Below are 14,927 nucleotides of genomic sequence, written 5' to 3' on the forward strand. Positions count from 1 at the left end.
GACCCTATTTCAAAAAAAAAAAAAAAAAAATTGAATACAGTGTATTTAGTATATTCTGAAAATGGGCACTCAGGAATAATTCTAATATTAGATTAAAAACTAGGCAGAGGAGAAGAGGAGTGGCCATAGACTCCCTTTTTTAACCCCAGGAAATCATTATTTTGTTTTCTTCCAACTTTGCCCAGAATCTTTTCATAATAGGGGCAAATTCCCCAGTATACCCAAGGGTAATAGAATAAGTCAGAAAACATGTATTATGTTTCCATGTCTTTGATTGCTGTCTCTAATTATAAGACAATTGTGTCATTATTTGAAAGCTTGAGGACACAGAATTTCCAGCGCATCAAAGGCACTTTTTTGTTAAGGGGAATAAGCATTGTTAGCATATGCAGTACCAGTTTACCTTTTCTTATTCTGATTCAATTTAGGGCATTTAATTTATTAGCACCTGCCAGAGTAGAAAGTAATAATCATTACCAGAATAAAGCAGTTTCATTAAACTCTTAAGACGATAAGCTGTGCTCAGAAACTAGTTTCTTAAACACACACACACACACACACACACACACGCAACTATCAATTTCTGCAACTTTGTGATTTGATGACGGTTTTTAACTATTTAATCTTCTAATATTGAGACTTAATTTGAAACACCAAATAATTGTTCAGAAAACATATGTAGTTATTTTCATTATCTTTTTTATCCTCCCTACAGAAACAGGTTGAGCAGGAAGAAACTATTTACTGAGCTCCCTCTAAGGAGATGCTAGGCACTTAGAATTATTTACTTAATCTGCAAAACAATCCTTTGTCGTGGGTAGTTTTACTCTTGGTTTGTAAATGGAGAAACTTGAACGTCTGCACAAGAGAAGACACTCTGCTATGCCACCCATCTTTAAAATGTTCTGTGTAGAAGGAAGAAAAAACTTACAGAAGAAGTAGGAGAGATGGCTGGGGATGAACCCTTAAGGTCTCTCATATTAGAAGAAGTTGGATCATTTTAAAGAGACTTGAAGGTTCATGTGCACCTAGAATAAATTATTCCTTGTCTTTACAGTCACTACAGTCTGGAGTGCCTCAGAACCCCAGTGTATTATTTTATTAATAAGATATACATACAACTTCTGTAGCTTTATGAAGAAAAAAAAACATAGCTTACATTCCTTGAAACATTTCTGACTGCTTAGTTGAATTCTTAGTAAAAATGTAAAATCACATACTTTTTGTATGTTTAACATTTCTTACAAAGGTATGGAGGTATAATTTTTACATAATGACATAATAAACCCTGTATATTTAAAGTATACAATTTGATGAGTTTTGACATATGTATATATCCTTGAAGTCATCGCCTACAAGCAGTATGATACATTTCCCTCAAAAGTTTTCTTATATCCTTTGCAATCTGTTTTCCTTACATCCTCAATCTCAGGCAAGGACTGATCTGTTTTCTGTTTTCTTATATGTATAACTTTAAACAACCTACTGAGTATTAAATAGGGAACCCGGTCCCCTCATTCGTTTGTGGGAAAATTCTGTCCTTTTAAATACAGTAAACTATAGATGAGTCAGATTTGAAACTCAAAATCTGTGGGAGAAGATATGTGTTTATTATCTAATATTTTACTTACTCATTGTATTTATTGACTCTCTATAGGTTCCCTGCAGTCTAGTAGCAACTAGACCTTTAAATCAATTTTCAATGTGGGTCCTGGGCTAGTGGCATCAATATCATCTGGGAACTTGTTAGAAATGGAAATTCTTAGGTCCCATCCAAAACCTACTGAATCAGAAACTTTGGAGATAGGACCCAGCAATCTAGTTTAACAATTTCTCCAAGTGATTCTGATATCCACTGAAGTTTGAGTACCTGCAGTTTAAGATTATTGTGCCTACTTTGCCAATTTAAAGAGTAGACCCTAGAAAGTTCTAATCTCAAATGTTAGAGAAATCTAGATTCCTGCTTTAAAACAATAACAATTTAATATAAGCACATTTTGAACAATTAAAGCTTAAAAAACACAAATGTAAGTTCTTATTGTTATTTTAAAAGTTTTTTATAATGGGAAAATTTTAAATATACAAAAGAGATAATATTATAATGAACTCCCATATATCCATCAACCAATCTCAACAATTATCAACACATGATCACTCTTGTTCCTTCTTTATCCCTATCTTCTCTCCCTGTACAATGATGTCATTTCATATGTAAAATAATGTCATTTCATATGTAAATATGTCAATATGTATCAGTAAAAGATAAGGACTATTTTGGCCTGGCTCGGTGGCTCACACCTGTAATCCCAGCACTTTGGAAGCCAAGGCGGGCAGATCACGAGGTCAGGAGATCAAGACCAACCTGGCTAACACAGTGAAACCCCGTCTCTATTAAAAAATACAAAAAAGTAGCTGGGCCTGGGCGACAGAGCAAGACTCCGTCTCAAAAAAAATGAAAAGATAAGGACTATTTTTAAAAAATTTAACCATGATACCATATCATACTTGGAAGACTAACAGTAATTCTGTAATACCAAACTACCCAGCCAATGTTCGGTTATCCCAATATGTCACATAGATAGATAGACAGAAATATACATAAATAGATATGTACATTTTCATTTGGTTGGTTCAAATCGGAATCCAATCAAGACTCATGCATTCCATTTAACTGACTTGTCTCTTTTGTCTGTTTTACTGTATAGATTGCCTCCCTTACCTCCCCCCTCTTTTATTTAAAATTTATTTGTTTTGGAAACTGAATCTTTGGTCCTGTGGAGTTCCCTGTTTTCTGGATTTTTGCTGTTTACATCCCTGTGGTACATGTTCCTCTGTCCCCTTCCCCGTTAGTTTCTATAATTGGTAGTTAGAGGTTTCATCAGATTTACATCAGTTTATTTTTTGGCAAAAGTACTTTATCTGTTTTTTTATGCTTTTAACCATAATATTTGGTTGTCTCTTTCTGTAATGTTAAGATGGATCAGTGTATTCAGCTTTTGGTAGCCTTATCCACTGGTGTGCTGGTAAATATTTAGCAACCAGCTTGGGGCAAGTTACAGGGGTCAAGGAGAGGGGATCCTGATTTGTAGCATTTCCCTGATTTGTACCAATTCCCATAATATAAATATTTCTACCATGGCTGGTTTTAAACTACCAATGCCATACTAAGTGGCCTGCAAAATTGCTGAAAACTTAACAGTTGGTTCTTGTGAGCAGTCAAGCCAGCTCCAGCACACTGCTGGCTCATCCGTCCATTAGCTTTTCACCTAAGGATTTTTTTTTTTTTTTTTTTTTTTTTTTTTTGAGACGGAGTCTCGCCCTGTCGCCCAGGCTGGAGTGCAGTGGCCGGACCTCAGCTCACTGCAAGCTCCACCTCCCAGGTTTACACCATTCTCCTGCCTCAGCCTCCCAAGTAGCTGGGACTATAGGCGCCCGCCACCTCGCCCGGCTAGTTTTTTGTATTTTTTAGTAGAGACGGGGTTTCACCGTGTTAGCCAGGATGGTCTCGATCTCCTGACCTTGTGATCCGCCCGTCTCGGCCTCCCAAAGTGCTGGGATTACAGGCTTGAGCCACCGCGCCCGGCTACCTAAGGATTTTTAGTAGCCATTGATGATACTTACCTAAATCCATTTTTTTCATTAGAGTTCTAAAATGGTGATATTCAACTTTTCTTTTCTTATTATAGGAATATTAATTAGAATAGTCCTATGAAGAAAAAAATTATCTCATCTATTTGGTACCCAGATATAGAGTTCACACAGGAAATTCAAGATAAATTCTTCTGTCCCCATTGCCCCTTTACTAAACCAGTTTTCAGAATAGTGAGTTGGTTCTTTAGTATCTGCCAAAGGTGACTGAGTCTTACATTTAGTATTATTATAAATTCAAAGTTTAAAAAAATATTGATGTATGAAAACATACTTGATGTATTTCAGTGCATTGCATTTATTCTTTTCCATGCTCAAATTGTTCCACCTTTGGCTAGTGGGAGCCTCTTCATGTTGACTACTAAGCCCTTTGACACAATCCCAGTAGTCTTTGTTCATTTTCTTACTTTCTGATTTGATAAGATATTCCAAGCTTTTCTTATGCATTTTTTTCTTTAAAAATTTTTTTTAGGCCAGGCGCAGTGACTCAAGCCTGTAATCCCAGCACTTTGGGAGGCCGAGACAGGCGGATCACGAGGTCAGGAGATCGAGACCATCCTGGCTAACACAGTGAAACCCCGTCTCTACTAAAAAATACAAAAAAATAGCTGAGCGAGGTGGCGGGCACCTGTAGTCCCAGCTACTCGGGAGGCTGAGGCAGGAGAATGGCGCAAACCCAGGAGGCGGAGCTTGCAGTGAGCTGAGATCTGGCCACTGCACTCCAGCCTGGGCGACAGCGTGAGACTCCGTCTCAAAAACAAAACAAAACAAAACAAAAAAAACCTTTTTTTTAAAGTTTTACTTTCTGTGAGTACATAGTAGGTGTGTTTATCTGTGGGTTACATGAGGTGTTTTGATACAGGCATGCAATGCATAATAATCACATCATTGAAATGGAGTAGTCATCCTCTCAAGCATTTGTCCTTGTTTTACAAACAGTCCAATAACACTCTTTTAGTTATTTTTAAAAGTACAATTAAGTTATTGACTCTAGTCACTCTGTCGTGCTATCAAATAGTAGGTCTTATTCGTTCTTTCCATCTATGTTTTTTGTACTGATTAACCATCCCCACCTCCCTCCCACTGCCCCCTTACTACCCTTTCCAGCCTCTGGTAACCATCCTTCTACTCTCTGTGTCCATGAGTTCAATTGTTTTGATATTTGGATCCCACAAGTGAGAACATGTGATGTTTGTCTTTCTGTCCCTGGCTTATTTTACTTACCATAGTGATCTCCAGTTCCATCCATGTTGTTGCAAATGACAGGATCTTATTCTTTTTTAATGGCTGAATAGTACCCTATTATGTATATATACCTCATTTTCTTTATCCATTCATATGTTGATGGACACTTAGGTTGTTTCCAAATCTTATTGTGAACAGTGCTGCAGCAAACACGGAAGTGCAGGTATCTCTTCTGGTGCACTTCCTATTCAAGAACCGAAATGAGCGTTTCCCTAAAGAGCACTGGTTTCTTGTAGTGAGAAATGCTATTTTGAGACCATAATCTGGACACCAGCCTAGCTAGCTCATTACTGTTAGCTTTGTTGTTATTTCTAGGCCTTTTTAGGGAACAGAGGGAAATACAGATTTTTTTTTAAAGGGAAAATATGTTGCGAGTGCATGCTAATATTTCCTGTTTAAATGCAGAATTATAGGTTTTCAACTTTTTTTCTTTTTTTCTTTTTTTGACAGAGTCTCACTCTGTCACCCAGGCTGGAGTGCAGTGGTGCAATCTCGGCTCACTGCAAGCTGTGCTTCCTGGGTTCAAGCAATTCTCCTGCCTCAGCCCCCTGAGTAGCTAGGATTACAGGTGCATACCACCACACCTGGCTAATTTTTTGCATTTTTAGTAGAGATGGGGTTTCACTATGTTGGCCAGGCTGGTCTCGAATTCCTGGCCTCATGTGATCCGCCTGCCTCTGCCTCCCAAAGTGCTGGGATTACAGGCATGAGTCACCTCACCTGGCCTAAGAAATATTATTAAAAGTACTTATAAGGCCAGCACTTTGGGAGGCCAATGCAGGAAGATTACTTGAGGCCAGGAGTTCAAGACCAGCTTGGGCAACATAGCAAGACCCCATCTCTAAACTAAATTTAAATATTAGTCAAGCATAGTGGTGTGTGCCTGTAGTCTCGCAGCTGAATCAGAAAGATCACTTGACCACAGGAGATGAAAGCTGCAGTGAGTTATGATTGCACCACTGCACGCCAGCCTGGACAACAGACAGAAACCTTGAAAAACAACAACAACAACAACAAAGTGTAGTTATTAGAAACCTATTCTTATTATAATTTAGAACATTATAAATATTTCCATGTACATGATAGTTACTTTTCTTCTGTGGTTATTACTAGGATTCTGCTGGAAGAAGTAAGAGTGTTCACCACATATTTTCTGCTGAAGAGAATAATCATCTTAGTTTTGATCCCCTGGCATCATTTATTCTTCGTACTGATCACTACATCATGGTAAGTGAATTCAATTAAACATTGCATACGTTACTGGATTTGGTAAATGCAGAGTCCTAAATAATATGCAGTAGTCCTCCCTTATCCGTGGTTTCACTTTCCATCGTTTCAGTTACCCAAGGTCATCCATGGTCTGAAAGTATTATATATAATAAGATATTTTGAGAGACAGAGACCATAGTCCTGTAACCTTTATTATAGTATATTGTTATAATTGTTCTATTTTATTATTATTGTTGTTGATCTACTGTGCCTAATTTATAAATTAAACTTTATCAAAGGTATGTATTTATAGGAAAAAACATAATATATATAGGGTTTGGTACTGTCTGTGTTTTCAGGCATCCACTAGGGGGGGACTTGGAATGTATCCCCTGTGGATAAAGAGGGACTACTACGATCATATGACAAGAAAGTTGAATCTTATAAAATTAAAGTTTAGTTATTTGTCTAGAAGAATGAAATGCTTTTAAGTTGATTTGATTTGAATTTAAAGAAGCAGAGGCATGGATGAGTCATTTGGGATGCTATAAAACCAGGATAACTAAGGGAATTATAACTAAGGATATTAGTTATAATATCTAAGGGAATTATAACTAAAGATGCTATAAAATCAGGATAACTAAGAGAATTATAGGGACTATGCTAACTTGGGTTAAGGCTTTTTAAAGAATATTTCTTCCCACATCAATAATATGTGCTCAATGTAGAAAACATGGAAAATTTAGAAATAAAGTGAAATCAACCACACATCTTTCTTTTATCATAATATCCATTATAACCATTGTATTTGTCATTATGATACTCTATTTTTCACTCTTATACACATGTGTATATATATATATACACACACACACACGTATATATACACACACACATATACACATGTATATATGTATACACACATATATATAATTTTTTTTTTTGGAGACAGAGTTTTGCTCTTATTTCCCAGGCTGGAGTGCAAAGACTGATTTTTTTTTTGATGGGGTCCTACCAAGTAGCTGAGACTACAGGCACATGCCAGTACAACCAGCTAATTTTTACATTTTTTTTGTAGAGACGGGGTCTTACTTTGTTGCCTAGGCTGGTTTTGAACTCCCGACTTCAAGCAATCCCCCTGCCTCTGCCTCTCAAAATGTTAGAATTACAGGCATGAATCTCTGTGCCCAGCCTTCTCATTGCTCATTAACATCCTTTTCTTTCAGATTGAAGAACTTCCTTTAGCATTTCTTACAGGGCAGGTCCAGTGTTGATGAAATCCCTCAGCTTTTGTTTGTTTGGGAACGTCTTTATTTCTTCTTCATGTTTGAAGGATATTTTTGCTGGACATAATATTCTAAGATAAAATTATTTTCCTTCTGAATGTGTCAGGCCACTTTCTCCTAGGCTTAAGGTTTCCACTCTGGAGTCTGCTGCCAGACATGTTGGAGCTCCTTTGTATGTTATTTGTTTCTTTTCTCTTGTTGCTTTTAAGATCCTTTCCTTATCATTGACCTTTGGGAATTTGGTTAGTAAATGCTATGAGGTAGTCTTATTTGGGTTAAAACTTCTTGGTGTTCTATGACCTTCTTGTACCTGAATATTGATATATTTCTTTAGGTTAAAAAAGTTCTCTATTATTATTTTTTTGAATAAACTTCCTACTCTGATCTCTCTCTGTACCTCCTCTTTAAGGCAAATAACTCTTAGATTTGTCCTGTTGAGGCTGTTTTCTAGATCTTGTAGGTGTGCTTCATTCTTTTTTTCCTTTTTTTCTCCTCTCACTGTGTATTTTCATATAGATGGTCTTTAAGCTCACTAATTCTTTCTTCTACTTGATCAGTTCTGTCCTTGAGAAACTCTGATGCATTTGTCACTTTGCCAATTTAATCTTTCAGCTTCAGAATTTCTGCTTGATTTTTAAAAATTATTGTAATGTCTTCATTAAATTTCTGTAATAAGATGCCGGGTGTGGTGGCTCACCCCTGTAATCCCAGCACTTTGGGAGGCTGAGGTGGGCAGATCACGAGGTCAGGAGATCAAGACCATCCTGGCTAGCACGGTGAAACCCTGTCTCTACTAAAAATACAAAAAGTAACCAGGTGCGGAGGCGGGCGCCTGTAATCCCAGCTACTCAGAGGCTGAGGCAGGAGAATGGCATGAACCCAGGAGGCGGAGCTTGTAGTGAGCCAAGATTGTGCCACTGCACTCCAGCCTGGGTGACAGAGCAAGACTCCGTCTCAAAAAAATAAATAAATAAAATAAAAATAAATAAATAAATTTCTGTGATAGGAATCTGAATTCCATTTCTGTGTTTTCATGTAGTTCATTGAGCTTCCTCAAAACAGCTATTCTGAATTCTGTTTGAAAGTTCACATATCTCTGTCACTCCAGGAATGATCACTGGTGCCTTATTTAGTTCATTTGGTGAGGTCATGTTTTCCTGGATGTTCTTGAGGCTTGTGGATGTTTGTCAATGTCTGGGCCTTGAAGAGTTAGGTATTTATTCTAATTTTTGTAGTCTAGGCTTGTTTGTACTCATCCTCCTTGAGGAGGCTTTCCAGGTATTCAAAGACAATTGAGGGTTGTGATCTAAGCCTTTGGTCACTGCAGCTGTATCTGTACGAGGAGGCGCCCCAAGCCCAGTAATGCTGCAACTCTTGCAGCCTTACATGCACTTGGTGGGCTTGGGTAAGAACTGGGAGAATTCTCTTGATTACCAGGCAGTCTTTTGTGTTCTTTCCTCACTTTTCCCCAAGCAGAAGGAGCCTCTCTCTCTCTTTGCTGGCCTGCCTGGATATGTGGGAGAGGTGACGACCACGGTTTGTACCATTCTGGGTCACACCTGAATTCACCATAGTACTGGGTCTTGTCCAAGGTCTGTGGTGACTACTGCTTGGCTACTGCTGATGTTTATTCAAGGCCCAGGGGCTCTTTAGTCAGCAGATGGTGAATCTTGCCAGGACGTGGTCTTTCTTTTCAACACAGCAGGTTCTCTTCTGGCCCAGGCTGAGTCTAGAAATGCCAGCCAGGAGTTAGGGCCTGGACTCAGGGGCTTCAGGAATCTGCTCAGTGCTTTCTTTTACTGTGGCTGAGCTGGTATCCAGGTGGCAAAACAAAGTCCTCTTTACTTTTCTCTCTTCTTTCCACAAGAGGAAGGAGTCTCTCCTGGAGCTGTACTGCCTGGAGAGTTGGGGGATGGGTGACACAAGTACTCCCCTGGCCACCACAACTGGTATCTCACAGGGTCACGTGCACTCCATTTCCACTGGCTCTGAGCCCAGCGTAGTACCCAGATTTGCCCAAGCACTGAAGTCCTTGTGACTTGACTGCCTTTCAAGTTTATTCAGGACCCCAGGGCATTTGTTTAGTCATCTGGCGCTGGAGCTAGCTGGAACTCAGGTTCCTACCACTGGGGCAGAGGATTCCCCTCTAGCAAGGGCCAGCTTAAGTGCTCCCTCTGTGGGTGCTAGCAGAATTCTGCCCTGTGTTGTGTTACCCTGTGACAGCACTGAGTTCCAACACAAAGTCCCACAGTCATTTTGCGCTCTCCCACAAGTGCCCAGATGATCTCTGCCACAGAATGGGGGAAGGGTGGTGTAGGCAATGAAGTACTGTGTCGTCTACCCTTTTTAGTGCCTCTTCCCTTGATATGATGTTAAAACCAGGTACTGTGATCACTCATCTGATTTTTGGTTCTTATGAAGGTGCTTTCTCGTGGGGATAGTTGTTCAGTTTGGTGTTCTGACGGGGAAGGGGTGGATGATTGCTGGAGGGTTCTATTTGGCCCTCTTGCTATACCTCCTCCAAAAGGGGCTTGTTATGAGTAACAATAGGTATTCCTTTTACTTTATCACTCTAGAGCTGTTTCAGGAACCAGAGACAAAATCCAAATGTTATAATGATATGCTCCTATCACTGCTATCACTTAGAAAATTACAAGGATTTTAGGAGCTCTGACCAGTGGGGACAAAGACCAAAATATGTATTTCTTATATCACAGTATCACAGATGCCATTTCCATTTTTGTTAATAAGGACACTTTAAAAATCTTAACTGAAAGCGTACCCATGTATCTGTTTCACATTAACATCTATTTCCCTGCAGGCCCGGATCCTTTTTGTGCTAATTGTGCTGAGCCAGCTCACCATTCTCATTACATTTAGATATCGAGGATACCCAGAGCTTAAAGGTTAGTTATGGTTCCTTTTATTCCTATAAGCCTTGTTCATGGAAAAACCAAACTCTGTAAAATATTTTAAAGAGGTTTATTCTGAGCCAATATGAATGACTATGGCCCAGGGAAAACACAAACTCAAGAAGCCTTGAGTAAATGGTCCTGAGGCAGTTGGATTACAGTTGGGATTTATACATTTTATGGAGGCAGGAGTTATAGGAAAAGACATAGATCAATACACGGAAGGTATGCATTGCTTCGGCCCCAAAAGTTGGGATATCTTGAAGTCGGGGCTCACAGGTTATACGGGGATTCAGAGATTCTTTAATTTGCAGTTGGTTACAGGACTGAGGCTCAGTCTAAAACTTGTCAGCAGAAAGGAATGTTTACGTTAAGATAAGGATGTTACGTCAGCCACAATATACTGGGTGAAAAATGACCTGTTTAGCAAGATTGATGTCCTGCAGGCATTAGATCTTGTTTATAATTTGGTATCTTATTGTGACAGAGTCTGTTTTGTCAGTCTTATGATCTCTATTTTAACATTAATGGTGGTCTGTTGTTGTGCACAAACTCTAAAAGGGAGGGAGTATGACAAGGTATGTCCAACCTCCCTTTCTATCGTGGCTGAGAACTCAATTTTTAAGGTTTCTTTGGGGTCCCCTTGGCCAAGAGACATCCCAAAATTAGTTCAGGGTCAAAAAAGACTTAATTTATAAATTGATCGTTGGTAGGCATGCCAAAGATGTCAAAAGGTTTAAAACACTTGGTCAGAATAGGAATAGATGTCATCGTGAAGTAATAGTCACTCACTTAAACAGAGTGACAATTAAAAGACTTCAAAAACAATACAGAAAGTTCTGTGGCTGTAAACAAACAAACAAAAACCTTTCAAAGCTCAGTTTTCCTAAGAAATGTTAAAAAAAAAATAAGGATAATATGAAACATAGGAAATTATCTTGATAAAATGTAAAATCTTTGTTTCTTAGTTCAGTTCCCAAAAAAGTAAAGAAAAAAAACCTTCCTGACTTGTGATTGCTCCTCCTTATGGGAAGCCTATTTAGATAACCTGGAAGTGAAACCTGATGGAAAGATACTTAAATATAGTCAGACATAGGAAGAGCATGCGTCCAAGCTTATATACACTATATTATAGAGGGACATAAACAAGAAAACTAGTACCTTGAGCAGGGGAATACAGGGCTTTTAGAAAAAGCATGGGAAATTTCCTGGTTATATGGACAATTCAGAAACATCAAGAAAAGCCAAGAGTACAGAATCAAGTTATATTGGAGGAAAACATTGGTCTATAAACTTTAAAGCTGCCATTCAGAAGATGCTTGAAAATTAAATTTTAAAGAAACAGATCTTAGAATTAAGTCAAAACCTCTTGTGGCTGGGCGTGGTGGCTCACACCTGTAATCTCAGCACTGTGGGAGGCCGAGGTGGGCAGATCACAGGAGATCAGGAGTTTGAGACCAGCCTGGCCCATATGGTGAAACCTCGTCTCTACTAAAAATACAAAAATTAGCCAGGCATGATGGCACACACCTGTAGTTCTAGCTACTCGGGAGGCTGAGGCATGAGAATTGCTTGAAGTCGGGAGGCAGAGGTTGCAGTGAGCCGAGATCACGTTGCTGCACTCCAGCTTGGGCAACAGAGTGAGACTCTGTCCTTAAAAAAAAAAAAAAAAGTTCCCTTCAAATTCCAACCATCTTGATGATATAAAACTTCCATTACAGGACCCATCCTTCATAAACCTTCCACAACTTGCTTAGACCTTCCATTATTCTCCTAAACTCCTAGTCTTTGTCCTATATTTTCCCCCCTTTTATATTAGAATAACTAGTTATTTTACCTTAAGACAAAAAATCACTTAAAAATTTTTTATTCCTTTATATTGAGACCACACAAAATTCTTCCTCATATAAAAATTATTGGTTTCATATTAATAAAATCTTTTTTTTTTTTTCTTTTTTGAGACGGAGTCTGGCTCTGTCGCCCAGGCTGGGGTGCAGTGGCGCAATCTCGGCTCACTGCAAGCTCTGCCTCCTGGGTTCATGCCATTCTCCTGCCTCAGCCTCCCAAGTAGCTGGGACTACAGGCGCCCACCACCACACCTGGCTAATTTTTTGTATTTTTAGCAGAGACTGGGTTTCACTGTGTTAGCCAGGTTGGTCTTGATCTCCTGACCTCGTGATCCACCCACATCAGCCTCCCAAACTGCTGGGATTACAGGCATGAGCCACCGTGCCCAGCCTTAATAAAAACTTTGAATTTTTAGTAATCTTAAGCTTTAAGTTACTCAGGAAGTAAGTAGTTTTGAACTGTTATATATTAACATCTCATGAATATATAGTTTATAATCTCTAAAACAATTTTTTTATGGAACAATTTTTGAATGTGGAATTTACTATTTACTAATAGACCCAAGTACGTTTTGTCTTTCTATACAATTTAAGAAACCAAGAACAAACTTATACTAATGTTTAGCAATTTATGTTCAGCATTTTATCTTACTTAGAAATGACTCAGACATTTCATGAATATTTATTAATTAATTTAATATAATGTAACTTTAGGATTTAAAATCACATGAAAAGTTAATTTATAAATTTATCACATTTACATTCATCTAATTTATTTTTTAACTACACATAGATTACTTATGAAAACTAAGATATTAGATAGAGTTAGTCATTATGTCAAGGTATCTTTCTGTTAATCATTTTTACAGCATGTGAATTTCGGGTGTTCACCTAAGTAAAAATCTTAAAGCTAACTATATAAATATTTTGCCAAAAACTGAAAACAGCTATTTTTCATTAAATCAACTATATTAGTTTTACTTATCAAAGACTTACACAAAGATCATTCTGATTTTAGGCTGAATATATAGTTTTGTAATCTTTTGGTCAAATCCTGGCAGCTTAAAACATCTAGCACAGACAAATGCAAAACTATCTGATCAGTAAACCCAGGCAAAAATGTATGCTGATAATTCTGAAGACATTTCTATTTTTATCAACAAATTTAAAGTCAGGTTATTTATGAAAGATTTACTTAAGTCACATGAACTTGCAGGCATTTGAGTTAATCACTATATTTTGATAGAAAAATATATACATATAACATACTGATATTAAAAAAATTAAAAGCATATAGACTCTCAAAAATAAAGACCTTACAGGAAGACCTTACTACAGTTTTTAACCTTAAAAATTGAGTCATTTTTTAGTAATCATCAGTCTTCACTCCTAATGGGAACATATTATTAAAACTCATTAATTCAGGTCAGGTGCAGTGGCTCATGCCTGTAATCCCAGTACTTTGGGAGGCCGAGGCAGGTGGATCACTTGAGGTCAGGAGTTCAAGAGCACCCTGGCCAACATGGTGAAACCTTGACTCTACTAAAATTACAAAAAATAGCCAGGCATGGAAGGCAGAGCTTGCAGTGAGCCAAGGTTGCACCACTGCACTCCAGCCTGGGTGACAGAACAAGACTCCGTCAAAAAAAAAAGAAAAATAGCTGGGTGTGGTGGCACATGCCTGTAATCCCAGTTACTCAGGAGGCTGAGGCAAGAGAATCACTTGAACTGGGGAGGCAGAGGTTGCAGTGAGCCAAGATTGCGCCACTGCACTCCAGCCTGGGCAGAAGAGTGAGACTCTGTCTCAAAAAACAAAACAAAACAAAACAAAAAACAAAACAACCCATTAATTCTTTCTTCAAATGTTTCTTTTCCTTTTGAAAGGTCACCAGTGCCATGTCAGTATCACCTCTCTGGATTCCTGAATAGACTCCTAATTCCTGCTCCTATATCTAATCTGTCTATCTAATTCATCCTCTTAATTATTAGCCAATTATCCTTCTCATGGCATCTCATCCACAGATCACTTCTGTATGCAAAAGCCTTTAGTGACTTTCCAGAACACACTGAATAAAGATCAGACATCTCTGCAAGACATTAAAAATCTTCCACAATCTATTCTTATTTAACTAGCCATGTCTTCAACCAGTTACCTGTATTTTAGCCTAGATACTTTTTCACTATACATACCGTGCTCATTTTTGCTTCTGTACTTTTGCTCATAGTATTATCCCTACTTTATATTTTTCTAAACTTATCTAAATCTTAGCCTTCTGTAAGGCTTACCTTAAGACCTCTTTTGTCATACCATTTTCTCCAGCCATTCCAGGCCATAATGAGCTTTTGCTTATCTGAATCCCTATAGTCCTTTCTCACAATTAATTCTATACTTAATTAGATAGCCACTTTGCTTTATATAACCACTTTGAATGTATATACATGTTCTCCTTAACCAGATTAAGTTCCTCAATGCAGGAACTCTTTTTTTTTTTTGACAGTCTCGCTGTGAACCCCAAGCTGGAGTGCAGTGGTATGATCTCAGCTCACTGCAATCTCTGCCACTTGGCTTCTCAATCAATTCTCTTGCCTCAGCCTCCCAAGTAGCTGGTACTACAGACATGCACCACCACACCCAGCTAATTTTTGTATTTTTTTTTCTTTTTTTTTTAAGTAGAGACGGGGGTTCACCATGTTGGCTAGGCTGGTCTCAAACTCCTGACCTCAGGTGGATCTGCCCACCTCAGACTCCCAAAGTGCTGGGATTACAGGTGTGAGCCACT

At 38.3% G+C, this 14,927-nt stretch overlaps 1 protein-coding gene across 12 annotated transcripts in view; it reads left to right on the forward strand.

The window, feature by feature from the left end:
• TMEM62 (transmembrane protein 62) overlaps positions 1-14,927 on the forward strand; it is a 47,094-nt gene that overhangs the window by 24,341 nt on the left and 7,826 nt on the right. For all 12 annotated transcript variants that reach the window (XM_073012088.1, XM_008016875.3, XM_073012093.1 and 9 more), the window contains 2 exons: positions 6,007-6,120; positions 10,210-10,294. In XM_073012088.1, coding sequence (XP_072868189.1) covers positions 6,007-6,120; positions 10,210-10,294 — 199 coding nt within the window. The remainder of the gene's footprint in view (positions 1-6,006; positions 6,121-10,209; positions 10,295-14,927) is intronic.

The sequence above is a fragment of the Chlorocebus sabaeus genome, chromosome 26 (genome assembly GCF_047675955.1).
Source record: "Chlorocebus sabaeus isolate Y175 chromosome 26, mChlSab1.0.hap1, whole genome shotgun sequence".
Lineage (NCBI taxonomy): Eukaryota > Metazoa > Chordata > Mammalia > Primates > Cercopithecidae > Chlorocebus > Chlorocebus sabaeus.